Genomic DNA, 27603 nt, shown 5'->3' on the forward strand with positions numbered 1-27603 from the left:
CGCGCGGAGGGCAGCCGTCCCGCCTACCCCGAGAGCGCCGGCGGGAATTTTTTATCCCCGCCCTTCTAATAAACCATCAGCAGCCGGAAGCTTGCCCGCACCGCACCCACGCCCTCACCTTCCAAATCTCCTCTGCCTCCGCCTCCACCTTTGCCTCCGCCCAGGTACCCAGTCCAGACTGACGACGCTCCTCCTCCTTCCGGAGACGGGGGGAAGTCCCGCCTCTGGGAGGGGCTATGGGCGGGCCCGGCGGTGGGAGGGGGCGCTTCCGGGAGCTTGTGGTCGGGGGAGGAGCGGTCGCCGCGCGTTAGGCAGGGAGCGTTACGGGGTCCTGATTCCAACTGAGGTGGGGAGAGGGAGCTCGGCGGGCAGTGAGGAACGGGGAGGACTGTGTAGGCTAAGTACGCCAACGCGGGGAAGTGGGGCTTGCGGTGAAGGGGCTGACTGCAGGGGAAGGAATCCAACGTAACCGTCCCCCTGGGGAATGGGGCCAGTCCCCGACTCCCTGGCTCTTCCGCTCTCTGCTGTAACTTTGGGGTGTGGCGGGGGTTAGTGACGGCCGTTGACCCGGGATCTGGGCGTGAAGGAGGCTTGTGGTCACGATGGGGTTATAGTCTTTCTCGCGGCCACTGGGGGAATAAAACAAATGTTTGTAATCCGGATTATCCGCGGTGACTTGGGGCCTCCTCTACTGCCCATTTAAAGTTAAAGGCCTGTTCTCTCAGACTTCCGCCCCTCTGATCGTCCTTTGCCGTCTCTTTGCCAGCCCAGCCCAGCCAGGGAAGGGGTCAGGGCCACCAGGTGCCTGGTAAGGTTGAAAGACTGAGTGTGTAAGGCTGTGTTAAAGTGAGTCTGTGAGAGAAGGCAGGATTTAGAGGATTGCTTCTGTGTGAGTCTGGGGTGAGTCCCTGAGTCCCAGAGCCTCACCATGTCAGGGAAACGGAAGCGTGTTGTGTTAACTATTAAAGATAAGCTTGATATAATAAAGAAACTTGAAGATGGAGGTTCTTCCAAACAACTGGCAGTGATTTATGGAATTGGTGAGACAACAGTTCGGGATATAAGAAAAAATAAGGAAAAGATTATAACTTACGCAAGCAGTTCTGATTCCACAAGTCTTCTGGCCAAGAGGAAATCTATGAAGCCATCCATGTATGAGGAACTGGACAGAGCAATGCTGGAATGGTTCAACCAGCAAAGAGCAAAAGGGAATCCCGTGTCTGGACCAATTTGTGCAAAAAGGGCAGAGTTCTTCTTTTATGCTTTGGGAATGGATGGTGATTTTAACCCCTCTGCTGGTTGGTTAACTCGTTTTAAGCAGCGGCACAGCATTAGAGAGATTAATATTAGAAACGAAAGATTAAGTGGAGATGAGGCAGCTGTGGAAGATTTTTGCAACAACTTTCGAGACTTTATTGAACGAGAGAATTTGCAACCAGAACAGATCTACAATGCAGATGAAACTGGACTGTTTTGGAAATGCTTGCCTTCCAGGACTTCAGTAATCAAAGGTAAATGCACAGCCCCTGGGCACAAGTCAATTGAAGAAAGAGTCACTATCATGTGTTGTGCCAATGCAACAGGTTTACACAAACTTAAGCTTTGTGTTGTGGGGAAAGCAAAGAAACCTCGCTCCTTCAAGTCAACTGACACCTCAAACCTGCCAGTCTCTTATTTCAGCCAAAAAGGTGCATGGATGGATCTTTCCATTTTCCGACAATGGTTTGATAAGATCTTTGTGCCACAAGTTCGTGAGCACTTAAGATCCAAAGGCTTGCAAGAAAAGGCTGTGCTCTTGTTGGATAATTCACCAACACATCCAAATGAAAATGTCCTGAGGTCAGATGATGGCCAAATATTTGCTAAATATTTACCACCTAATGTGGCTTCGTTGATTCAGCCCTCAAATCAGGGAGTCATAGCTATGATGAAGAGAAACTATCGTGCAGGTCTTCTCCAGAACAACTTGGAAGAAGGCAATGACCTGAGATCATTCTGGAAGAAACTAACTCTGCTAGATGCACTTTATGAAATAGCAATGGCATGGAATTTAGTAAAGCCAGTTACCATTAGCAGAGCATGGAAGAAGATTCTCCCTACCATAGAGGAAAAAGAAAGCCTGGACTTTGATGAAGAAGATATCTCAGTGGCTGCTGTGGCTACCATTTTACAACACACCAAAGGATTGGAAAATGTGACTCCTGAGAACGTTGAAAAATGGCTTGAAGTGGACAGTACTGAACCAGGCTATGAAGTCTTAACTGACAGTGAAATCATCAGAAGAGCACAAGGCCAGACAGACGAATCCAGTGAAAATGAGGAGGAGGAAATAGAACTGATTCCAGAGAAACATATTAATCATGCAGCTGCTCTCCAATGGACTGAAAATTTATTGGATTATCTAGAACAACAAGGTGATATGATTCTGCCTGATAGACTGGTGATACGTAAACTTCGAGCCACCATCAGAAATAAACAGAAGATGACAAAGTCAAGTTAGTAATGGTATATCAGCATTACCATTGTTTTGGTAATTGTGTAACTCTTGATCTCTGCAATATGGCTTAATTTTCTTTGCGTTCTGAATTCTCAGACACAGCCCTGTGAAATACAGATACGAAAAATGTATCTGAAGTGGTTTGAGGATTATGTGTTTTGCAGCATCTATCTCTTGTCCCTTTATCTGTGTAGATAATCAGAAGCTGATTCTGTATAGGTATAAATCACACATACGTATGTATTCACTTTTGTAGATCTACAATTATCCCTTCCATGACAGTGGCATTCCATAAATTTTCTAGCAGAAGTTACAGGTAACAGTGAACAGATTGAGCACTTTCCTGAAATCTCTTGTTTGATTTGTGAGGGCTGCCACAGTAATCTTTCTTTGTGCTAACCATCTTAAGTGGTTGTTTGTTTTGTATATTTGTATACACTGATGGAATGAGAAATAGCTATATTGTTAGATTTCAGGGTGATCTATAATAATTCAAAATGAAGTTCAAATTGAAGGAGAAACTGATCTATGAATTAATAAAATAACTTAGAAATCATGCTTTTCTTACATTTGTTTGGGGGGGACTTTTTTCTGGAAGTAAAATAAATATAGGAAGTGATTGCTAAATTAGAAAACTATTGGAAATCTTATATATAAGATATTCTGACCTATTCATTTGTAGAAACTGGGAGTTGAAAATTTAGGGAACGTTAGGTTATTTATACAAAGGGAATAAATAGGCTCATTTTAATTGGGTCTTTTTTTTAAATTATTAATTGGATAACAGTATAGGTTTATTATTTATTCATCTAATTATAGTACAGGTTTTATAATGTTACATGTGGTGATGTGAGCTCCCACCCTATATGTGAGGGAATATCTTGGGTATTTGTAAGTTTTTTGTTTTTTGGGTTTTTTTACTATGCACTTGAAAATGTCTATAATTTGAAAAAGTTCGTCATACCTTCTCTTATTTGATATGAAAAGAAGAAATGAATAAAGTATTTTTAATAAGCTATAAATTATCTGTTTTATGAAGAAAGCAGAAATAATTATGGAAAGTACAGATTCTAAGGAATTTCATCATTTATTATTTTAACATTTGTAAAAAGGTATTCCTGAATTCATTAGAATTTTGATAAACTTGCTTAACAACGTAGTTTTATTTGACATTGAAAAGTATTACCTATATGAATATTAATTTCATATGTAATTTAAAAGCAAAGTGTCTGCATATTATTTCATATTTTGGCCCTAAATTTAAAAATAAAGAATTGTTCTCTATCAGTCATTTTTGAAAGGTTTAACTTTTTCATTGAAATACTTTGCATTTTATAACGACTTTCTTAGAACTCTAAAGCTTCAAAAATACTTGTAGCTTTCCATGATTTCTATTCTCTTCATGATATATGTCTAGGTTTTTTAAAAAGACTTAACTGTGACCAGAACTGTTTAAAAATTGTATTTGTTGCATGAATTGCCTCAGAAGTTAACATACATATTGAATCAGATAATCACACATTTTGCTATAAATTAAATTGTATATAGAATTTTTTTCATTTTTCTAAAATGAAAATATGTACTAAAAAGTTTCTTGGAATTTATGTCTGGATTTGCTCACTGTTTTTAAAATTAACCTTGTCAGTGAAATTCAGCTGTATCATTGCCACCTAGTGGTAAAATTAACATTACTGTTAAGCTGTGTGGTTTTTTTTTTTTTTTTTTTTTTAACATCTTTATTGGGGTATAATTGCTTTACAATTGTGTGTTAGTTTCTGCTTTATAACAAAGTGAATCAGTCATACATAAACATATGTTCCCATATGTCTTCCCTGTTGCGTCTCCCTCCCTCCCACCCTCCCCATCCCACCCCTCCAGGCTGTCACAAAGCACCGAGCCAATATCCCTGTGCCATGCGGCTGCTTGCTGTGTGGTTTTAAACTTTAATATCTAGTAAAAGGTTCACTGTTTTGTGGCCTTGAGTATGAATCTTGTGACTCTTTCTCCTGTGAGAGACTGGCTCTTCTTTCTTTGGTTTGTAGCTATTTTCTCTTTTCTGAAAGCTGCCAACAATGGTAAACTAAAAGTTCTGTTTTGGACTCTTCTATCCTTAAATATAATTATAAAAGCTGCCAATTACTGAATACCATGTTGTGTTCTAAGCAGTGTATTTATATCAGTAACCCTAAAATTATGAATTAGGTGGAAATACTGATGCTCAGATCATACTCTTAATTGCTGAAGATCACTTGACTACAGGTAAGAATTTAAACCCAGGTATTTGATGCCAAAGCCTACATTTATTTTATCCAACCTAGGCTAACCTCTTAACCTTTCCAATCTTCAACATTTATTCCTTGCCACCTTCCTCCGCCACCTGCCACCAGTGTCTGAATTTACTTATCTATTTTTCAGTGCACTTGTGGCAGCAATTGCCCTTTCCTTTTACCCTTTTATGAGGTTAGCCTTCCTCTTGCACTACTCTCCATTTCCCTGTTTATCCACAGCCTAATAGCATTTGAAATTGGGATCATCTGTTTTTTGACTTCTGGTTAGCTGTGCTCAGTGAGGATCCTTTCTCACTTCAGCAATTTAAAACCCACCATTGAGAAAACAATTCATGCAAACCTTTCTCTTTAGTTCATGAGGTAATCTCAAAGAGAATTGAAGAGTTGGCACAGTATAGTCCCAACATGAAAGTCTTGCCTTCCCAAAGTTGTTGTAAACCACTACCACCAAAGGCACATTAGCATGTATACACTCAGATCCATACAGATCAAAGGGGGAAAAAAATAAACCCCCAAATGAGATGACATAGTGAAGAGAATGACCGTTAGGTTCAAATAAAAGAGGGGGTGGTTAGATGAGAAGAAGAAAATTAAGAGGAAATGTGGCCTACAGGGAGGTTTGTTTTGTAATGATGTGAATTTTAACATCCTAGCCCCAGGTTACTGGTATGTGTTGCTCATTCGTAGATGGTCCCTGTAATCTCTGCTTTTCTCCTTTTCACCTTTGGAATGTTAAGCAGTCAGCACCAAGTTGAATGCATTTGATCAGTAGTTGGGACCATTTGGTGGATGACACCAGAAGCTCTTTGGGTGCCATATCTGCCCCAAAGTCATAAAGTCTTAGTTTCTAATGCTTCTTCCCTCAATGCCCCACCGAAAGCTGTTTGGCTTTCTATTGCTCTATTAAGAAATTAGCCATAGGATCATGTTCTCTCTAGTCTTACCAGGTTTTCCCATTGATGAGCCTTGATCAACTGAATACTATTTCTCTAAACCCACACTCTTAGTAGCCAAGAATGTTGTGAGGGTAGGATTACCTGCAGAGGTTGATGCAGGAATTTAGAAACTTCCCTTTTATGAGAGATTTGGGCTTTTGGGGGTGGATGGGTGAAAGGAGTGGAATTCCTTGCCAGGTTTAAATTCAGTGAATCAAAAGTTCATTGACTACTGGAGGTGATGCGTTTAGGAAAATATAAAGACGGGGAAGAGTGGTTCATATACTAAAGATCTTGAAATCAAGGTGGAAAAAATAATATATTTGAGAAAAAACAAAGCCATCTGGTTTAATTGTAAACTCATATAAAACAGCCAACATAATGTGATATGGATTATGTGAGGAAACCATAATGATTTAGTTTGCTTATTAATTCCTTCAGTGGCTTCTACTCTGTATATCCTCTACATTTTCAACTTTTCTTTTTTTGGTTTTCACTACTGCTGAGTGACTTCATCCATTTCCATTACCTGTATGCTTATGATCCCAAATCTGTCTCCAGTCACCCTGAAGTCCAGATTTGTATCTTCAACTGAGAAGCAGTATTTCAGTCTGGAAGGGAAATTTAAATTGTTGTTTTGCTTTCCATCTATAGTAAACTGTCCTTTAGCATCCTAATGTCAGAGCCAACTAGATGCGCTAAGGAGTTTTTAACAGTGCCAAATTAAGCTAATCTATATTGGTCTGTAATATCAAAGTAGGTAATTATCTTTTCTTATCTCTCTCCAATATACATATATATCACCTTTCTTAGTTAGCCTTTCCTGATTCCCTTGCCTCTGACCATTTCTTCCTATGGATAGCCATAGTGGTTTCTGTTTTTCGTACCCTTGTTACTACTCGAGTACTAAAATTGAGTTTATTTTCCAACCCTTAACCTCCTTAAAAGACTATCATTCAAACTCTTTAGACCGAATACATTCCTTAGAAATGTACTCTTAACTGTTTTCCCTATTTAAGGCAGCTGGCAAGTTTACACAGTAACTAGTCGCATGCAATTAGAAGTTGGGGGTGAAAGAATGCCCAGAGGGTAGCAGTCGCTGGGAACACCTAATAATGTGAAAACTAGTGTCTGTAAGACCTCAGATTCTGTAAGACTTGTATTGTGAAGTGATCTTTTGCTGTGTACCTCAATACTGGATCAAGGACCGTAGAATCAGTGATTTGAAGAATAGTATATATTCATTCAACAAATGTGTACTCAACAAACACAAATTGTATTGTTTCTGTGTGTAAGACATTCTAGGCAATATATGGGATACATGGATTAGACTACATTAGACATAATAGAGAAGAGGAGACAAATGTAAAAAAAGGGAGAATGAATTGTGTCACATTCTGATGGAGTGCATATACAAGACTAATATGAGTGACATAAGGTAGTATAATCTGATAGGAGGAGTAAGTCATAACAATTGAGTTGGTCTTGAAAAATAACTAAAATTTTCATGATGTTTTACTGTCTTCAGTCATTGCCAAATGTCCTCCAGGGGGCAAAATCATCCCCAGTTGAGAACTATGGCTGTAGAGTTACAAGCTTACAGGTTTTTGGGCTGCTTTCCGAGTTATTGAAGGTAATACTTGAAAAATGTTTTTACCGCTATTCCATCTTACCAGCCTCTGCTAGTTGTTTCCCTGATGCCTGCTTCCTGATCACTAATTCCACACATTTGAGTTTTTTGTCACAGCAGCACCCCATTTCAAGGTACCAATTTTTCTGTTGATCTGGGTAATTCTAGCTGATGAAAAAAAACTCAGAATTTTAGAGACTTATAATACATGTGTTTCTCTGAGTAATTTTGTGATGATATAAAACTTGGTCGGAGCGTGATTTTCTTCGAGTTGTGATTCATGGGCCCAGGCTCCTTCCACCTTGTGATTTTGTGCTTGCTAGACCCCCTAGAGTCTTCTACATCCAGTTAGTAGATAGGAAAAGAGAGAATGAAGAATATACACTGCTTTTTAACTTCCTCCTATCAGAAATGATATGCATTATTTCTGTTTATATTCTAATGATGAGCACTCATCACCTGGCCCTACCTTGATACGGGGGTGCTCAGGAATAACTCCCTAACTAGGCAGCTGCTTCCTAATTATGACTTTTTACAATGGAAGGGGAAGGTGCACATTTTTAGTGAATAATTAGCCCTTTCTGAAACAAAAGTATATAATTGCAGTTATTCTTATAGAATCATCCATGGAGCTTTAAAATATATCAATGCATGAGTCCTACTCAGAAAGGATCAGATTGCAATTTGTTTAGAGTAGTTACAGTGTATTTATTTTTAATGTTGCAGAGAATAACTAGTATGCAACCAAAGTTGAGAGCCACAAGATTACAAATTTGCAAGGTGAGTGGAGTAGATGTGGAGACAAGAGAATAACAGGCTCCTTTGATGTCAAGACTATATATAGAGGTAGAGTAATGAGAAAGCTAAATAAATAAGCAAATAAGCATGTATATATGTCTCTGTGTGTTTTTAGGGGGTAGCTGATATCAGAGGAGAGAACATAGATCTTGAAAGGAGGAAACTTGTGTCTGAGTCCCAGTTCTACCACTTTTCAGCTCCAGAATTTCTAATTGGTTCTCTTTCATAAGTACCTATTCTTTCATGTATACAATAATCTTCCTTTATTTGAGTGTATGAATTTTACTTATTTGAAGCATACAGTTGACTTCTCTGTGATCCCTCACCTTTTCCTACCCTTTACTGAGTTCATAGTCCTTCATGGAGTTGGTACACTTCCAACATTTTGGTCATTCTTTTTTTTTTAAATAAATTTATTTATTTATTTTTGGCCACGTTGGGCCTTCGTTGCTGCGCACGGGCTTCCTCTAGTTGTGGTGAGCAGGGATACTCTAGGTTGTGGTGCACGGGCTTCTCATTGCGGTGGCTTCTCTTGTTGCAGAGCATGGCTCTAGGTGAGCGGGCTTCAGTAGTTGTGGCGCACGGGCTTAGTTGCTCCGCGGCATGTGGGATCTTCCTGGATCAGAGCCCGAACTCGTGTTCCTTGCATTGGCAGGCGGATTCTTAACCACTGTGCCACCAGGGAAGTCCCCATTTTGGTCATTCTTAATTGTGCATTCTTCACTGTAGCTGAGATTGCCTGAAAGAGTATGACCTCTGCTTTATACAGCATATATTATGGGAAGTATAGAAACATCTGCTAAGGTTTGGTTGGAGCCATTGATAGAACAAGGAATGGACATTATATCCTGTCAGATGTGGAACTTGAGAGCTAATTTTCTGAGCTCGGATGCTCCCCACTCCTCCGGAGTTTACCAGGTACCAAGGGTGTTATTCTGTTAATTACCCGAAGCTCTGCTTCTTCCTGAGCACAGGCATCATTTTCTTTTGTGCCTAGCCTGACAGGCATCATTTTCTTTTGTGCCTAGCCTGGAAGGTGGCGGTATGTGCCTGGATCCTTGCCTTAGGCCTCTTGTTGGTTATATCTGGACTCCTGCCCCCAGCTCTTGCCACCTCATTATATAGAACACAATTTTCTCACACATAGTTTATGGTCCTCCAAAAGTTTACCTTCCTGTTTTGAAGATGGCTATTCCTGGTTCTTTTAAAAGTATATACATACATATTTTTTTCTATTGTTTGTATAGTTGATGTAAGATGAGAATGAAGCATCTGCTCTCTCCATTTATTTTGATATCAGAAGTCCTGGCCGTGTGATATTGGGTGAGTTTCTAAATCTCTGAGTCTTCTTATCTCTAAAATGGGGATAATACAGATTGTTAAGATTAAATAAAATAATGTACAACACTTTGTGAATTAATATGTTAGTTTTTATATTATTAATAGGAAGGATTAAAGGACTAGAGGGCATCAAAGATGAAGAGAAGAGTGGGAGAGTAAGATAATTGAAAGAATAGGGTTTTGTGGTCAAAGGGAGGAATTATAGAGGTCAAGATTGGCAACTTTAGGTATTTACAATGTGTTGAGCCAATATATACAATCAGGCTCTGGCACGCCTTTTTCAATGCCCTAAGCGTCTTTCTCTTACATAATGTGGGGATTAAACCTTTTATTCACACTCTAAGTCAGAAGGGGCTTTTTTTCATGTTATAATTATACAATGTTTGTATATTCTCAATTTGAAGACCTCTCTAAAAGGGGAGAGTGGCATTTCAATATATCCTAAAGGTGTCAAGTCAACAAAAAGATCAATTTTGGTTGCAAATACCTTACAGTTATACAAATCTAATATTTTATGCAAAACTTAATAAAGTTTAAAGGAACAGATAGAAATCTGAAAAGGAGAGATGGATAAGTAAAGGAATATCAAATAGATTAGTGACAAGCATTTGTATACTCTTATCTCTTTATGAATGAGGAAAATAAAAATATGGTTATAAAACGAGTCATAACAATTATGGCAGATTTATTTTTAAAACATTTAAAAAATATGATCATTTTGGGATGATTTCAAGTTGACTGAGAACAGTTGTGTGGTTTCGGTTACCACTGAAAAGAAACCAGATAGCAGAGGGAGTCCACTTTTTCACTAACAACATTTTGACGAAAGATGAGAGAGATGATTGGTATTTGGTGCCACTCTGAAATTAAGAGAATAAATGGGAGGCTCCCGCGGCCGAAGCGGCGGCCCGGCGCAGCGCAGTCTGCTTGAGCGCTCACCGCAGCGAGGAGGATTCCTCGGACGTCCCGCCTTCCGCCGCGGTCGCGGGCCGCGCTGCTCCAGCCGGGACGCGCGCCTCTGCGCTCCTCGCAGCTTCCACTTAGCAGCTTCCACTTAGCAGCCGCTCCCCTCGCCGTCCGCACACACACCATGACGAAGAAAGAGAAGTCCTTCAACCAGAGCCTGGCAGAGTGGAAGCTCTTCATCTACAACACGACTACCGGAGAGTTCCTGGAGCTCACCGCCAAGAGCTGGGGTTTGATCTTGCTCTTCTACGTAGTTCTTTTTTTTTTTTGCGGTATGTGGGCCTCTCACTGTTGTGGCCTCTCCCGTTGCGGAGCACAGGCTCCGGACGCACAGGCTTAGCGGCCATGGCTCACGGGCCCATCCGCTCCACGGCATGTGGGATCTTCCCGGACCGGGGCACGAACCCGTGTCCCCTGCATCGGCCGGCGGACTCTCAACCACTGCGCCACCAGGGAAGCCCCACCTAGTTCTTTTATGGGTTCCTGGCTGCACTCTTTACATTCACAAAGTGGGCTATGCTTCAGGCTCTGAACGATGAGGTTCCAAAATAATCGTGACCAGATGCCTAGCCCAGGACTTACGGTTTTTCCAAAACCAGTGACGGCGTTGGATTTTTCATTCAGCGTGTCTAATCCAGAGTCCTATAGAGGGTGCATTAATGACCTTAAGAAATTTCTAAAGTCATATGGCTTAGAAGAACAGAAGAATCTCACAGATTGTCCCGATGGAGCATTTTTTTGAGCAGAAGGGTCTAGATTATACTTCATGTCGGTTTCCTCTTGTCTTACTTGAAGCACGCAGTGGTGTGGATGATCCCGAGTTTGGCTACTCTACAGAAAGCCCTTGTATTCTTGTGAAAATGAACAGAATAATTGGATTAAAGCCTCAAGGAGAACCAAGGATAGAATGTATTTTGAAGGGTGAAAACACATCAGTGCTATCAACTTATGCTTCTAATGGAACGATAGATTTAAAGTATTTTCCATATTATGGGAAAAAATTGCATGGGAGCTATCTACAGTCATTTGTTGCCGTCCAGCTCATCTTTGGTAATAGAAATAACGTAAACGAAGTAACAGTTGAGCGCAAGATTGATGGATCACCCAACCTAAAAAACCAGGATGATCGTGACAAGTTTTTAGGACGAGTTGCATTCAAAATCACCATGCGTCCATAGTAGGAGTTAGAATATCTCCACAGAGTAAACATTGTGTTGTCTGTCTTCATTTGGTATCAGCTGGACCTGCCATTCCAGAATTATGAGACCACCTTGAAGAAAGGTGGAGTGGTGCATGATACTGGGGTAGCATCATAATGTGCTTCCAGATCATAGTGTTCAGTGTCCTTCAAGTAACTGCCTGTTGCCTCTGCTGCCTTTTGAACCATGTACAGTCACAAGATAGGAGTGTGAACAGCTGATTCTGAACATGTAAGATGGGGGTTTGTCCAATTTTTACGTGGTTTAATTGCCTAGCGTCTAAAGCTTAATGTGCTCTGCTATGTAAGTATTTTATAGATTTAACACTGGTTAACTGTCACATTTTGATGCCAGCAAAGTTTTAGGGGATAAAATGGTACCTGACCAACGTCAAATGACTTTATAGCTGCAAGAAATGCAGTGTGTGGAGAAGCTCTGTATGTGAGGAGGAAAAAGGAAAATAAAAGTGGATTTGAAAGGTTAAAAAAAAAAAAGAATAAATGGTATTAAGCAGCCAAGTATCTCTTCCATTCCCCCTTATTACACATAATGCCTTTTGTCTGTCAGTCTAACAAAGTATATGCCTTAATAGCAACCCATTGTCTGTAGACTGAGCCCAGTTCTCTGCCTTTTGCTGTTTGATCTCTACATCCTCATGTATGTAGAGAATGACAAAGAAAGACCCTGAGTGGATTTGTCTGGTACTATAAATTGACACAGGTAGTAGGAAATTGTCAGTACATATGTGAGGGGAAAAAAATATACAAATTTCATTCTTTATAAAAGACTTATTTGATAAGGTCTTGTATGAGGCACGTAAACACAAATTTTTGATGCAGAAATATATGAGGGCTCCATGGAAACTGAAAACAAAAGGCTGTATTTGGTCATACAATTTAAAACAACTATTTTCTATTTTCATTTCAGTATTTAGGACTAGCTTATTTTTATTCTGTGTATTACAGATATTTTAACAAATGAAATAAAATTGAATGCAGTGTGGAAAAATCAATTCCATGAATTAATTTTTAAGCTATATTTGTACATTCATCAGTAGAATCTCCTTTTTTCTAACCTTAAAGGGAAAAACTGTTTCACATAATAAACAATAAATGTCACTTAGATAAACATTTACCCTCTTTTAATTCTAGTACTTTGTTTCTTTAATGTGACTATGAAATTCTGTCATTTATTCATTTGTTCATTTATTCATTCATCTCAAATATTTACCTACAAATATTGACCTACTCCATAGCCAAAAATTTAATCATTCTCTAATGTCTTCTTGCAGATTTGTGTGATGATAAACTTGAAATTAAATCCTTATATATTTTGTATGTTAGAAAAAAGACTTTTCTACTTTAGTCATCAGTGAGTTGATGAAGAAAGATAGTAAGATTGATGATTTTTGATAAGTTTTCGCATACAGACTGGTTCTTAAAACCTGAGTTATTTTGAAGTTATCATTTAAAAGTGCTTATAATATGTAAATATTTATTCATTGGTTTCTATAAACACTAGATACAAATAATCTGCTTTCTGACATATAGTCCAGATATTTATGCACAATACCATGCTATATTACCTAGAGATGATTTGCTGGCTTAAAAAAGAAAAAAAATACAAATACAATTACAAGCAGCAAGTTAGAGAAAAATGTTCAATAATGGTTATATTCAAAAAGTATTAAAATGTCTAAGATAGGAGTTTTGTCCTTTTTTTTAACAACTTTATTGGAGTATATTTGCGTTACAAAGTTGTGTTAGTTTCTGCTGTAAAACAAAGAGAATCAGCTGTATGTATACATATATCCCCATATCCCCTCCCTCTTGTGTCTCACTCCCACCCTCCCTATCCCACCCCTCTAGGTGGTCACAAAGCACCGAGCTGATCTCCCTGTGCTATGCAGCTGCTTCCCACTAGCTATCTATTTTACATTTGGTAGTGTATCTATGTCCATGCTGCTCTCTCACTTCGTCCCAGCTTAGCCTTCCCTATCCCCGTGTCCTCAAGTCCATTCTCTATGTCTGCATCTTTATTCCTGTCCTGCCCCTAGGTTCCTCCGAACCATTTTGGTTTTTTTTTTTTAGATTCCATATATATGTGTTAGCATACAGTATTTGTTTTTCTATTTCTGACTTACTTCACTCTCTAGGTCCATCCAACTCACTACAAATAACTCAAATTCGTTTCTTTTTATGGCTGAGTAATATTTCATTGTATATGTGTGCCACATATTCTTTATCCATTCATCTGTCAATGGATACTTAGGTTGCTTCGATGTCCTGGCTATAGTAAATAGATCTGCAATGAACATTGTGGTACATAACTCCTCTGGAATTATGGTTTTCACAGGGTATATGTCCAGTAATGGGATTGCTGGGTCATATGGTAGTTCCATTCCTAGTTTTTTAAGGAACCTCCATACTGTTCTCCATAGTAGCTGTATCAATTTACATTCCCACCAACAGTGTAAGAGGGTTCCCTTTTCTCCACACCCGCTCCACCATTTATTGTTTGTAGATTTTTTGATGATGGCCATTCTGACTGGTGTGAAGTGATACCTCATTATACTTTTGATTTGCATTTCTCTAATGATTAGTGATGTTGAAAATCCTTTCATGTGTTTGTTGGCACTCTGTATATCATCTTTGGAGAAATGTCTATTTAGATCTTCTGCCCATTTTTGGATTGGGTTGTTTGTTTTTTTGTTATTCAGCTGCATGAGCTGCTTGTATATTTTGGAGATTAATCCTTTGTCAGTTGCTTTGTTTGGAAATATTTTCTCCCATTCTGAGGGTTGCATTTTCATCTTGTTTATGGTTTCCTTTGCTGTGCAACAGCTTTTAAGTTTCATTAGGTCCCATTTGTTTATTTTTGTTTTTATTTCTATTACTCTAGGAGGTGGGTCAAAAAGGATCTTACTGTGATTTATGTCATAGAATATTCTGCCTATGTTTCCCTCTAAGAGTTTTATAGTGTCTGGCCTTAACGTTTAGGTCTTTGATCCATTTTGAGTTTACTTTTGTGTATGGTGTTAGAGAGTATTCTAATTTCATTCTTTTACATGTAGCTGTCCAGTTTTCCAGCACCACTTACTGAAGAGGCTGTCTTTTCTCCACTGTATATTCTTGCCTCCTTTATCAAAGATAAGGTGACCATATGTGTGTGGGTTTATCTCTGAGCTTTCTATCCTGCTCCATTGATCTATATTACTGTTTTTGTTCCAGTACTGTTTTTGTTCCAGTACCATACTGTCTTGACTGCAGCTCTGTGGTATGGTCTGAAGTCTGTGAGCCTGATTCCTCCAGCTCCATTTTTCTTAAGATTGCTTTGGCTATTAGGGGTCTTTTGTGTTTCCATACACATTGTGAAACTTTTTGTTCTAGTTCTGTGAAAAATGCCATTGGTAGTTTGATAGGGATTACACTGAATCTGTAGATTGCTTTGTGTAGTACAGTCATTTTCACAATATTGATTCTTCCAATCCACGATCATGGTATATCTCTCCATCTGTTTGTATCATCTTTAATTTCTTTCATCAGTGTCTTATAGTTTTCTGCATACAGGTCTTTTGTCTCCTTAGGTAGGTTTATTCCTAAGTATTTTATTCTTTTTGTTGCAATGGTAAATGGGATTATTTCCTTAATTTCTCTTTCAGATTTTTCATCATTAGTGTATAGGAATGCAAGAGATTTCTGTGCATTAATTTTGGGTTCTGTTACTTTACCACATGCATTGATTAACTCTAGTAGTTTTCTGGTAGCATCGTTAGGATTCTGTATGTATAGTATCATGTCATCTGCAAAGAGTGGGAGTTTTACTACTTCTTTTCCGATTTGGATTCCTTTTATTTCTTTTTCTTCACTGATTGCTGTGGCTAAAACTTCCAAAACTATGTTGAATAATAGTGGTGAGAGTGGGCAACCTTGTCTTGTTCCTGATCTTAGTGGAAATGGTTTCAGTTTTTCACCATTGAGAACAATGCTGGCTGTGCGTTTGTCATATATGGACTTTATTATGTTGAGGTAGGTTACTACTGTGCCTACCTTCTGGAGAGTTTTTATCATAAATGTGTGTTGAATTTTGTCAAAAGCTTTTTCTGCATCTATTGTGATTATCATATGGTTTTTATCCTTCAGTTTGTTAATATGGTGTATCACATTGATTGATTTGTGTATGTTGAGGAATCCTTGCATTCCTGGGATAAACCCCACTTGATCATGGTGTATGATCCTTTTAATGTGCTGTTGGATTCTGTTTGCTAGTATTTTGTTGAGGATTTTTGCACCTATGTTCATCAGTGATATTGGCCTGTAGTTTGTGTGTGTGTGTGTGTGTGTGTGTGTGTGTGTGTGTGTGTGTTTTAACTAAGCATGTCTTTATTGTGAAGCTTATCTCTCATTGAATTAATTCTTCATGGGCCCAGTCAGAGGGTTTGTTTTCGTGTGTCTTTTTCTTCTCTTGTGTTTCCCTCCTAGAGAAGTTTCTTTATCATTTGTTGTAAAGCTGGTTGGTGCTGAATTCTCTTAGCTTTTGCTTGTTTGAAAACCTTTTGATTTCTCCATTGAATCTGAATGAGATCCTTTCTGGGTAGAGTAATCTTGGTTGCAGGTTTTGCTCTTTCATCACTTTAAGTATATCCTGCCATTCCTTTCTGGCCTGCAGAGTTTCTGCTGAAAAATCAGCTTATAACCTTATGGGGATTCCTTTATATGTTATATTTTGTTTTTCCCTTCTTGCCATTAATATTTTTTCTTTGAATTTAATTTTTGTTAGTTTGATTAATATGTGTATTGGTGTGTTTCTCCTAGGGTTTATCCTGTATGGGACTCTGTGCTTCCTGGGCTTAGGTGACTCTTTCCTTTCCCATGTTAGGGAAGTTTTCCACTATAATCCTTTTCAAATATTTTCTCAGACCCTTTCTTTTTCTCTTCTTCTTCTGGGACCCCTATAATTCAAATGTTTGTGCATTTGGTGTTGTCCCAGAGGTCTCTGAAATTGTCTTAAATTCTTTTCATTCTTTTATCTTTTCAGCTCCTCAGCAGTTATTTCCACCATTTTGTCTTCCAGCTCACTTATTCGTTCTTCTGCCTCAGTTATCCTGTTATTGATTCCTTCTAGTGTATTTTTCATTTCAGTTATTGTCTTGTTCATCTCTGTTTGTTTGTTCTTTAGTTCTTCTAGATCTTTGTTAAGCATTTCTTGTATTTTCTCAATCCATGCCTCCATTCTATTTCTGAGATTCTGGATCATCTTTATTATCTTGACTCTGAATTCTTTTTCAGGTAGATTGCCTATTTCCTCTTTATTCATTTGGTCTTGTAGGTTTTTACCTTGCTCCTTCATCTATGACATATTTTTTTGCCATCTCATGTTTTTTTTTTTCCTTTTTTTAATGAGTGGGATTGTGTTCCTGTCTTACTGGTTGTTTGGCCTGAAGCTTCCGACACTGGAGTTTGCAGGCTGTTGGGTAGAGCTGTGTCTTGGTGCTGAGAAGAAGACCTCCGGGAGACCTCACTCCTATGAATATTCCCTGAGGTCTGAGGTTCTCTGTTATTCCAGTAGTTTGGACTTGGATCCCCCACTGCAGGAGGAGTGACCTGAGTGGCCTGACCCCTGGCTTGTGAACCAAGATCCTGCAAGCTGTGTAGGGTGGCAAAAAAAAAGAAAAAAAAAGAAAATGTGGAAAAGGCCTTGGCTGTGGAGGGCAGGCCTAAGCACAGAGGAGGTTTGGGCAGTGGGTGGGGCCTATGGTTAGGACCCACAGGGCTGGAAAAGGGGCTGTGAGGGTTGGGGGTGTGGCTTAGGCTCAACAGTACAGAAGGGCCCAGATGTGCCTCTGGTCTCAGAGGGCAGGGAACCCCACCTGGGAGCCCAGCAGGCTTCCTGGGCTCAAGTGAACAGGGCAAATGCCCTCCTCCTCTCCTGCTCCTCTCATCCCAAGGGGCCCCTCCCACCTGCCTCTCCTGATTTCATTGGTCTCCTTCCTATGCTCCCAGGACCCACACTGCCTGGAGGGGACTTTGGAGGGCAGGGGATCGGCCTGGGAGTTCAGCAGTTTCCCCATGCCCCAGTGGGCGGGTCAAACGCCATCCACTCCTTTCCCATTCCTCCGGTCTTGGAGGGGCCCTCCTGCCTGTCTCTCCTGTTCTTTCCCAGCCTCTCTCCTATGCCCCCAGGACCAACCTGGCCCAGAAGGGACCTCTGAGGGCATAGAACCTGGCCTGAGAGCTGGGCAGACTTTGTCAGCAGGTTGGGCAAGGGAAACACTGGGTGCACTCCCCCCTGATCCAAGCCCCCAAGGGTCCCTCCAGGCGTGGGAACCCCTTCCCACTCTCAGCCACCCCTGAGGGGCACTGGACCTGTCTGGCCTCCACTTCTTCTACCCCCACTTCTCCCCTTTCAGTTCCCCCATATCCTACCTATTTGCTTGGGGGTTCTTCCCATCTCCTTGGGCATCGGGGTCCCTCACCAGCATCTGGCAGGTGCCCTAGTTGTGGGGAGACATGAACTCCACGTCTTCTCACACCACCATCTTGACTCTGCCCCCCAACACTTGTTTTTTGTTGTCTTTTTTATAATAGCCATTTTGATAAGTGTGAGGTGATATTTCTTTGAAGTTTTGATTTGCATTTCCCTGATGATTAGTGATGTTAAGCATCCTTTCGTGTGTCTATTGGCCATCTGTATGTCTTCCTTGGAAGAATGTCTATTCAGATCTTCTGCTCATTTTTTAATCAGATTGTTTGTTTTTTTGATATTGAGTTGAGTGAATTCTCTATATATTTTAGATATTAATGCCTTATTGGATATATCATTTGCAAATAACTTTTCCCATTCACTGGGTTGCCTTTTCAGTTTGTTGATGATTTTCTTCACTGTGTAAAGCTTTTTAGTTTGATGTAGTCCTATTTGTTTACTTTTGCTTTTGTTGCCCTTGCCTGGGGAGATGGATCCAAAAAAATAATGCTAAGACCAATGTCAAAAAGTGTACTGTCTATATTTTCCTTCTGGAGTTTCAGGTCTTACATTTAAGTCTTTAATCCATGTTGAGTTTATTTTTTGTATATGGTTAAGAAACTGGTCCAATTTCATTCTTTTGCATGTAGCTGTCCAGTTTTCCCAACAGGATTTATTGAAGAGACTGTCTTTTCCCCACTGTATATTCTTGGCTCCTTTTTTGTAAATTAATTGACCATATAGTGTGGGTTTATTTTAGGGCTCTCTATCCTGTTCCATTGATCTATATGTATTTTTGTGCCAATTCCATACAGTTTTGATTACTATAGCTTTGTAATATAGTTTGAAATCAGAGAGCATGATATATTCAGCTCTGTTCTTCTTTAAGATTGCTTTGGCTTTTCAGGGTCTTTTGTGTTTCTATACAAATTTTGGATTATTTATTCCTGTCTGTGAAAAATGCCATTGGTATGTTGATAGGGATTGCATTGATTCTGCAGATTGCTTTGGGTAGTAAGGACATTTTAACAGAATTAATTATTTTAATCCATGAGCATGATACATTTTTCCATTTATTTGTGTCATCTTCAGTTTCAACAATGTCTTACAGTTTTCAGAGTACAGGTCTTTCACCTCTTTGGTTAAATTTATTCCTAGGTATTTTATTCTTTTTGAAGCAATTGTAAATGAGATTGTTTTCTGAATTTCTCTTTCTCATATTTTAATATTAGTGTATAGAAACACTAGATTTTTTTATATTGATTTTGTATTCTGCAATTTTACTGAATTCATTTGTTAGTTTTAACTGTTTTTTTTTGGTGGAGAATTCGTAGTTTTCTATATATACTATCATGCCATCTGCAAATAGTGACAGTTTTACTTCCTTCCTTCCAATTTTAATGACTTATATTTCTTTTTCTTGTCTGATTTTTGTGGCTAGGCCTTTCATTACTATATTGAATAAAAGTGGCATCGTCAAAAAAATAAAAAAATAAAAAGGGCTTCCTTGGTGGCGCAGTGGTTGAGAGTCTGCCTGCCGATGCAGGGGACACAGGTTAGTGCCCCGGTCTGGGAAGATCCCACATGCCATGGAGCAGCTAGGCCCGTGAGCCATGGCCACTGAGCCTGCGTGTCCAGAGCCTGTGCTCTGCAATGGAAGAGGCCACAACAGTGAGAGGCCCAAGTACTGCAAAAAAAAAAAAAAAAAAAAAGTGGCATCATTGTTCCTGATCATCGAGGAAAAGCTTTCAGGTATAATACCCTTGAGCATTATGTTAGATATGGGTTTGACATTATATGACCATTATTGTGCTGAGGCATATTCCCTGTAAACCCACTTTGTTGAGATTTATTATAAATGGATTTGAATTTTGTCAAATGCTTTTTCTGCACTGTTGAGATGATCATATATTTTTATCTTGCATTTTGTTAATTTGGTGTATCACATTGATTTGTGAATATTGAATCATCCTTTCTTCCCTATAAATCCCACTTGATTATGGTATATGATCTTTTTAATGTATTGTTGAACTTAGTTTGCTAATATTTTGTTGAAGTTTTTAAAATTAATTAATTAATTAATTTTCAGCTCTGTTGGGTCTTTGTTGCTGTGTGCGGGCTTTCTCTAGTTGTGGCGAGTGGGGGCTACTCTTTTTTGAGGTGTCCAGGCTTCTCATTGCGGTGGTTTCTCTTGTTGAGGAGCATGGGCTCTAGGCAAGCGGGCTTCAGTTGCGACTCACGGGCTCTAGAGCGCAGGCTCAGTAGTTGTGGCACATGGGCTTAGTTGCTCGGCGGCATGTGGGATCTTCCTGGACCAGCCTCAAACCCATGTCCCCTGCATTGGCAGGCGGATTCTTAACCACTGTGCCACCAGGGAAGTCCCTGTTGAAGATTTTTGAATCTATGTTCATCTGTGGTATTGGACTGTAATTTTCTTTTCTTGTGGTGTCCTTGTCTGATTTGGGTATCAGGATAATGTTGGACTCATAAAATGAGTTTGGAAGCATTTCTGCTTCATATTTTTTTGGAAAAGTTTGAGAATGATAGGTATTAACTCTTCTTTAACTGTTTGGTAGAATTTCCCTGTGAAGTCATTTGGTCCTGGACTTTTCTTGGTTCAGTGTTTTTTGATTACCAATTAAATTTCATTACTAGTGACCAATGTGTTCACATTTTCTATTTCTTCCTGATTCAGCTTGGAACATTATATGTTTCTAGGAAAATATCCATTTCTTCTACATTGTCCACGTTGTTGGTGTATACTTTTTCATAGTAATCTCTTATAAAAAAAAAGATATTTCTTTATGAAAACTGTGGTTTGAGTTGTGACTTGTCTTTCATTTCTTCTCCTTTTTTTCTTGATAAGTCTGGTTAAAGGTTTATCAATTTTGTTTATCTCTTCATAGAACCAGTTTTTAGTTTCATTGATCTTTTCTAATTTTTTTTGTGTGTGTGTCTGTTTCATTTATTTTCACTCCAACCTTTATTATTTCCTCCATCCTACTAACTTTGGACTTTCTTTGTTCTTTTTTTTTTTTATAGCTCTTTTACATGTCAGGTTAGATTGTTTATTTGAGTACTTTTTTGTTTCCTGAGGTAGGCCTGTATTGCTATAAAATTTCCTCTTAGAACTACTTTTTTTGGCATTCCATAGATTTTATTTTGGAATATTTTTTCATTTTTGATATACTTTTTGATATATTTTTTGATCTATTGATTGTTTATTAGCATGCTGTTTAGCCTCACATCTTTGTATTTTTTTCCAGTTTTCTTGTTTTAATTGATTTCTGATTTTATACCATTGTGGTCAGAAAAGATGCTTGATATGATTTCATTCTTCTTAAATTTATTGAGAGTTGATTTGTGGCCTAAGTATGTGATCTATGCTGGAGAATGTTTGCTGTGCACTTGAAAGGAATGTGTACAGCATACCTCAGAGATATTGTGGGTTTGACTCCAGACCACTACAATAAAGTGAATATTGCAGTAAAGCAATTCACACACACTTTTTGGTTTCTCACTGCATATAAAAGCTGTTTACACTATACTGTAGTCTATAGGTGTGCAATAGCATTATATCTAAAAAAGCAATGTACATACCTTAATTAAAAATACTTTATTGCTAAAAGATGGTAACCATCATCTAAGCCTTCAACTAGTTGTCATCTTTTTGCAATAGTGACATCAAAAGTCACTGATCACAAATGACCATAACAAATATAATAATGATGAAAACATTTGAAATGTTGAAAGAATTACCAAAATGTGACACAGAGACATGAAGTGAGCAAATGCTGTGGGAAAAATGGTGTCAATAGAATTACTTGATGAAGTGTTGCCAGAAACCTTCAATTTGAAAAAAGAAAACCCCCACAATATCTGCATAGTGCAATAAAGTGAAGTGCAATAAAATGTGGTGACTATATTGGGCTATTTTTGGTGGCATTTTGTGTATAAATATATTAAGTCCATCTCATCTAATGTGTCATTTAATACTATTATTTCTTTATTGATTTTCTGTTTGAACGATCTATCCATTTCTGAAAATAGGGTGCTAATGTCCCCTAGTATTGTTGTATTGCTGTCAGTGTCTCCTTTTATGTCTGTTAATACTTGCTTTATGTATTTAAGTGCTCCTGTATTGAATGCATAGATATTTACAAGCGTTGTATCCCCTTGTTGGATTGATCCCCTTATCATTATGCTCTTCATCTCTTGTTACGTTCTTTGTTTTAAAGTGTATTTTGTCTTAAATAAGTATGCCATCCCAGCTTTCTTTTCATTTCCATTTACATGGAATATCTTTTTCCATCCCTTCACTTTCATTCTGTGTGTGTCTTTAGATCTAAAGTGAGTCTCTTGTAGGCAGCTTGTATATAGGTCTTTTTTTTTTTTTAACAACTTTATTGGGGTATAATCGCTTTACAATGGTGTGTTAGTTTCTGCTTTATAACAAAGTGAATCAGTTATACATATACATATGTTCCCATATCTCTTCCCTCTTGCGTCTCCCTCCCTCACACCCTCCCTATCCCACCCCTCCAGGCGGTCACAAAGCACTGAGCCGATATCCCTGTGCCATGCGGCTGCTTCCCACTAGCTATCTACCTTACGTTTGTTACGTTTGTGTCTACCTTACGTTTGTATCTACCTTACGTTTGTCCATGACTCTCTCTCGCCCTGTAGGTCTTGTTTTTTTATCCATTCAGCAGCCCTATGTCTTTGCTTGAATCTTTAGCCCATTTATATTTAAAATAATTATTAGTAAGTGTGTACTTATTGCCATTTTATTAATTGCTTTTTGGTTGTTTTTGCAGTTCTTCTCTGTTCCTTTCTTCTTCTCTTGCTCTCTTCTCTTATAATTTGATGGCTTCCTTGAGTGTTATTTTTGTATTCCTTCCTCTTTATCTTTTGACTATCTGTTATAGGTTTTTGGCTTTTGGTTACCATGAGGTTAATATATAACAGTCTATGTATAAAGAAGTCTATTTGAAGTTGATGGTTACTTAAGTTTGAACTCATTCTAAAAGAACTACATTTTTACACCCCACCAACATTTTATGTTTTTGATGTCACATTTTATATCCTTTAATTTTGTGTATCACTTTAATTATTTTAGCTATCGATGATTTTACCACTTTTGTCTTTTAGCCTTCTTTCCAGTTTTATAGGTGGTTGATACTCTACCTTTAATATGTATGTGTCTTTACCAGTGAGTTTTTTCTTTCATAATTTTCTTCTTTCTAGTTATGACTTTTTTCTTTGTAAAAAAGAAACATTTCTTGTAAGGACACTTTAGTGGTGATGAACTCCTTTAGCTTTGGCTTGTCTGGGAAACTCTTTATCTTTCTTTCAATTCTGAATGATAACCTTGATGGGTAGGGTATTCTTGATTGTAAAATTTTACCTTTCAGTACTTTTAATATACTGTGCCAGTCCCTTCTGGCCCATAAACTTTCTGCTGAAAAATCAGCTGATTGTCTTATGGGGGGCTGCCTTGTACATAACTAGTTGTTTTTCTCTTGCTGCTTTTAAGATTTTATTTATCTTTAACTTTTGACATTTTAATTATAGTGTGTCTTGTTGTGAGTCTCTTTGGGTTCTTCTTTTTGGGACTCTCTGTGCTTCCTGGACTTGGATATCTGTTTCCTTTGCCAGGTTAGGAAAATTTTCAAACATTATTTCTTCAAATAGGTTTTCTGTCCTTTTCTCTCTTCTCCTTCTGGGACCCTTATAATGTGAACATTAGTATGCTTGATGTTGTCCCGGAGGTTGCTAAACCATCCTCATTTTGGGGGGATTCTTTTTCCTTTTGCTGTTTGGATTGTGTGATTTCCACTACCCTGTTTTCCAGATTGCTGATTTGTTCTTCTGCATCCTCTCATCTGCTGTTGATTCCCTCTAGTGTATTTTTCATTTCAGTTATTGCCTTCAGTTCTGATTGATTCTTTTTAACATATTCTATCTCTTTGTTGACATTCTCACTGAGATCATCTATTCTTCTTTCAAGTTTAGTGAGCATATTTATTACTATTTCTTTGAATTCTTTATCTGGTAAATTGCTTATCTCTGTTTTATTTATTTATTTTCCCCCCTGAGGTTTTGTCTTGTTCTTTTGTTTGCAAGGTATTCCTTTGTCTCTTCATTTTGCCTAAATCTCTCTGTGTTTGTTTCTGTGTATTAGGTATATCAGCTACATTTCCCAGTCTTGAAAGAGAGGTCTTATGTAGGAGGTGTCCTGTGGGGCCCAGTGGTGCAAATCACTTTATCTAGGTGCTCCAGGGTTATCCCCTGTGTAGGCTGTGTGCATCCACCAGCACTTCCATCCCAAGAGAAAGTTCCATCAGATCCCTGTCCCTCTGGCACATGCTGTAAAATCAGTTAATGAATCTCCTTCTTATATGACCCATTTGCTTTTCAAGCTGCTACTTCTGCACTGGGACTTGGAGCAGGTATGTGCATGAGCTCTTCAAGAGTGGAATCTTGGTTTCCCACAACACTTCAAGTCTCCTAGATATAACCCAGATGTTACAGAGGCTAGTCTTCCTGGTGTAGGTCTCCCATGCTGGGGATCCCATTGTGGTGTTCAGACCCCTCATTCCTCAGGAGGGACCTCCAAAGTTGTGATATCCCTCCTGCTTGTGGGTTGCTGTACTGGGGGTGTGGTTTCTAACTAGACAGCATCTCTGCCCCTCTTACCCTTCTTGATGTGGCCTTTTCTTCATATAATTAGTTGTAGAAAGTCTGTTTCAGTCTTCACGTCATTCTCAGAGATAGTTGTTCTAGATGTAGTTGTATTTTGGTGTGTCCATAGAGGACATGAGCTCAGGATCTTCCTACTCTACCATCTTGAATCAGATCTCATGAGATTTATTTTCTTAAAACATTCATGACAACAGATCTCCATTTGTCTGTGTTTCTCATTAAAATGTTAACTGAGATTTACGGCTTCTGACTCTTGTTAAAATTTTTAGTCAAGGTGAATTAAAGAATTTGTAGATGGGGTTTATAATTATCTTTTTGCTCAGTGGAGTAAAAGAGGAGGAATGATGAATACCACACACTTTATTTACTGGCTGTAATTGAAAATCAGAAATCAAATAGAAATTATGAGTTATACAGCCCACATATGCATTGATTTATTTCATTCAGTAATTTCCTTTTTTTTTTATTTAGTCATTTATTTGACAAAAAATTTTAAAGTGTATACATAAGGCTAGTTAGGATAGGATATGTTAAGATTAATAAGACACAACCCCCTGTTAAGGAATTTAGGGTCATAACTGTATCTTCAATATTAAGATCATCTTCATTAGAGTTTTCCACATTCAACAATAGAATCTTGGACCCTGTAGGTAATGAAAAGCTTTTCTGATAAAATCTATTAAAACGTAGAAAGTACCTTGGATGACTACACTACCTGGGTGTATGCACCTTATGCAGAGTTTTTTGAAACTAACAATGTTATACTAGAGTTCCTGTTAATTTCACAAAGCTACTCTGAATAATGGCCATTAAAAAGTATCATAAAATGTGATATTATTGGCTGTTTTTTTTTATTAATAGACCTTATTGTTAGAGGAGTTTTGGGTGTACAGAAAAATCATGCAGAAGGTAAAGAGAGTTATCTTGTGCCTTCTCTTCCCTACTGCTCCCCTCCTCCACTGTTTGCCCAATTATTAATATATTGCATTAGTGGTTCACATTTGTTATAATCAGTGAACTAATAATTATACATTATTAAATAAGGTCCATAGTTTGTATTAGGGTTCACTCTGTTGTACAGTTTTATGGCCTTTGACAAATGTATAATGTTAGATATCCACCATTACAGTGTCATACAGAACCATTTCACTGCCCTAAAAATCCTATGTTCCACCTATTCCTCACTCTCTTTTTCTCCCTCCCTCTGAACCCTAGAAAACGACTGATCCTTTTACTCTTTATAGTTCTGCCTTTTCTAGGATGTCACAGAGTTGGAATCATATACTGTAGCCTTTGTAAACTGGCTTCTTTTACTTAGAAATAAGCGTTCAATATTCCTCCATGTCTTTCCATGGCTTGATTGCTCAATTCTTATCACCAAATAATATTCAACTGTATTGGTGTATCACAGTTCATACATTTCTCTATTGAAGGACATCTTGATTGCTTCCAATTTTTAGCAATTATGAATAAAGCTGCTAAAATATTTGTATGTAGGTTTTTGTGCAGACATAAATTTTCAACTAATTTGGATAAATATCTAGGAGTGCAATTGCTGAATCATATAGTAAGATTATGTTAGGCTTTGTGAGAAAGTGTCAAACTATTTTCCAATGTGGTTATACCATTTTGCATTCTCGCCAGCCTTGAATGAGAGTTTCTGTTACTCCAAACCTTCACTGGTATTTGGCGTTGTTGGTGTTATGGATAGTAGCCATTCTAATGTAGTGATCTCATTGTTCTTTTAATTTATAATTCCCTAATGATATTTAATGATGAATATCTTTTCATATGCTTATTTTCTGCCTATATTTTCTTTGATGAACTGTATGTTTAGATCTTTTGCCTACATTTTTTTTTTTTTTTTTTTTTTTTTGCGGTACGCGGGCCTCTCACTGTTGTGGCCTCTCCCGTTGTGGAGCACAGGCTCTGGATGTGCAGGCTCAGCGGCCATGGCTCACGGGCCCAGCCGCTCCGCAGCATGTGGGATCCTCCCAGACCGGGGCACGAACCTGTGTCCCCTGCATTGGCAGGCAGACTCTCAACCACTTGCGCCACCAGGGAAGCCCTGCCTACTTTTTAATTGTTTTCTTATTTGTTTCTTATTCTTGGGTTTTAAGAGTTCTTAGTATATTTTGTATACAAGTTCTTTTCTCAGATATATGATTTGTAAATATTTTCTCGTCTGCAGCTTTTCGTTCTTTAACATTATTTTTTGCAGAGCAGAAATTTTAAATTTTAATGAAGTCTAATTTACCAACGTTTTATTTCATGAACCATACTCTTGGTGTTGTATCTAAAAAAGTCTTCACCAAACCCAAGATCACTTAGATTTTCTACTATATTATCTACTAGAAGTTTTATAGTATTGCATTTTACATTTAAGTCTATAAAGCATTTTGAGTTAATTTTTGTGTAAAGTGTGTAAAACCTGTCTAGATTTATTTCTTTGCATGTGGGTGTCCAGTGGGTCCAGCACCATTTATTGAAGACTGTCTTGTCTCTATAGAATTGTCTTTGTTCCTTTGTCAAAGACCAGTTCACTATATTTGTGTGGGTCTATTTGAGCTCCTTAGTCTTTTCCATTAATCTATTTGTCTATTCTTTTGCCAACACCACACTGTTTTGATTACTATAACTTTATAGTAAGTCATGTGGTTTTAGTTCTCTTTCTATTCTTCAGCTTCAGTATTGTTCTGGCTATTCTGGGTTTTTGTCTCTCCATATAAATTATAGAATCAGTTTGTCAATATCCACAAAATAACTTGCTGGGATACTGACT

At 38.3% G+C, this 27603-nt stretch overlaps 1 protein-coding gene and 1 pseudogene across 1 annotated transcript; both read left to right on the forward strand.

Moving 5' to 3' along the window:
• Positions 1-274: 274 nt before the first annotated feature.
• Positions 275-4208, forward strand: JRKL (JRK like). The gene has a single exon (XM_004265451.4). The coding sequence runs from the start codon at positions 929-931 to the stop codon at positions 2498-2500; it is 1572 nt and encodes a 523-aa protein (XP_004265499.1). The 5' UTR covers positions 275-928; the 3' UTR covers positions 2501-4208.
• A 5341-nt stretch (positions 4209-9549) lies between these two features.
• LOC101271330 (sodium/potassium-transporting ATPase subunit beta-3-like) lies at positions 9550-12155 on the forward strand (annotated as a pseudogene).
• Positions 12156-27603: the final 15448 nt, after the last annotated feature.

The sequence above is a fragment of the Orcinus orca genome, chromosome 8 (assembly GCF_937001465.1).
Source record: "Orcinus orca chromosome 8, mOrcOrc1.1, whole genome shotgun sequence".
NCBI lineage: Eukaryota > Metazoa > Chordata > Mammalia > Artiodactyla > Delphinidae > Orcinus > Orcinus orca.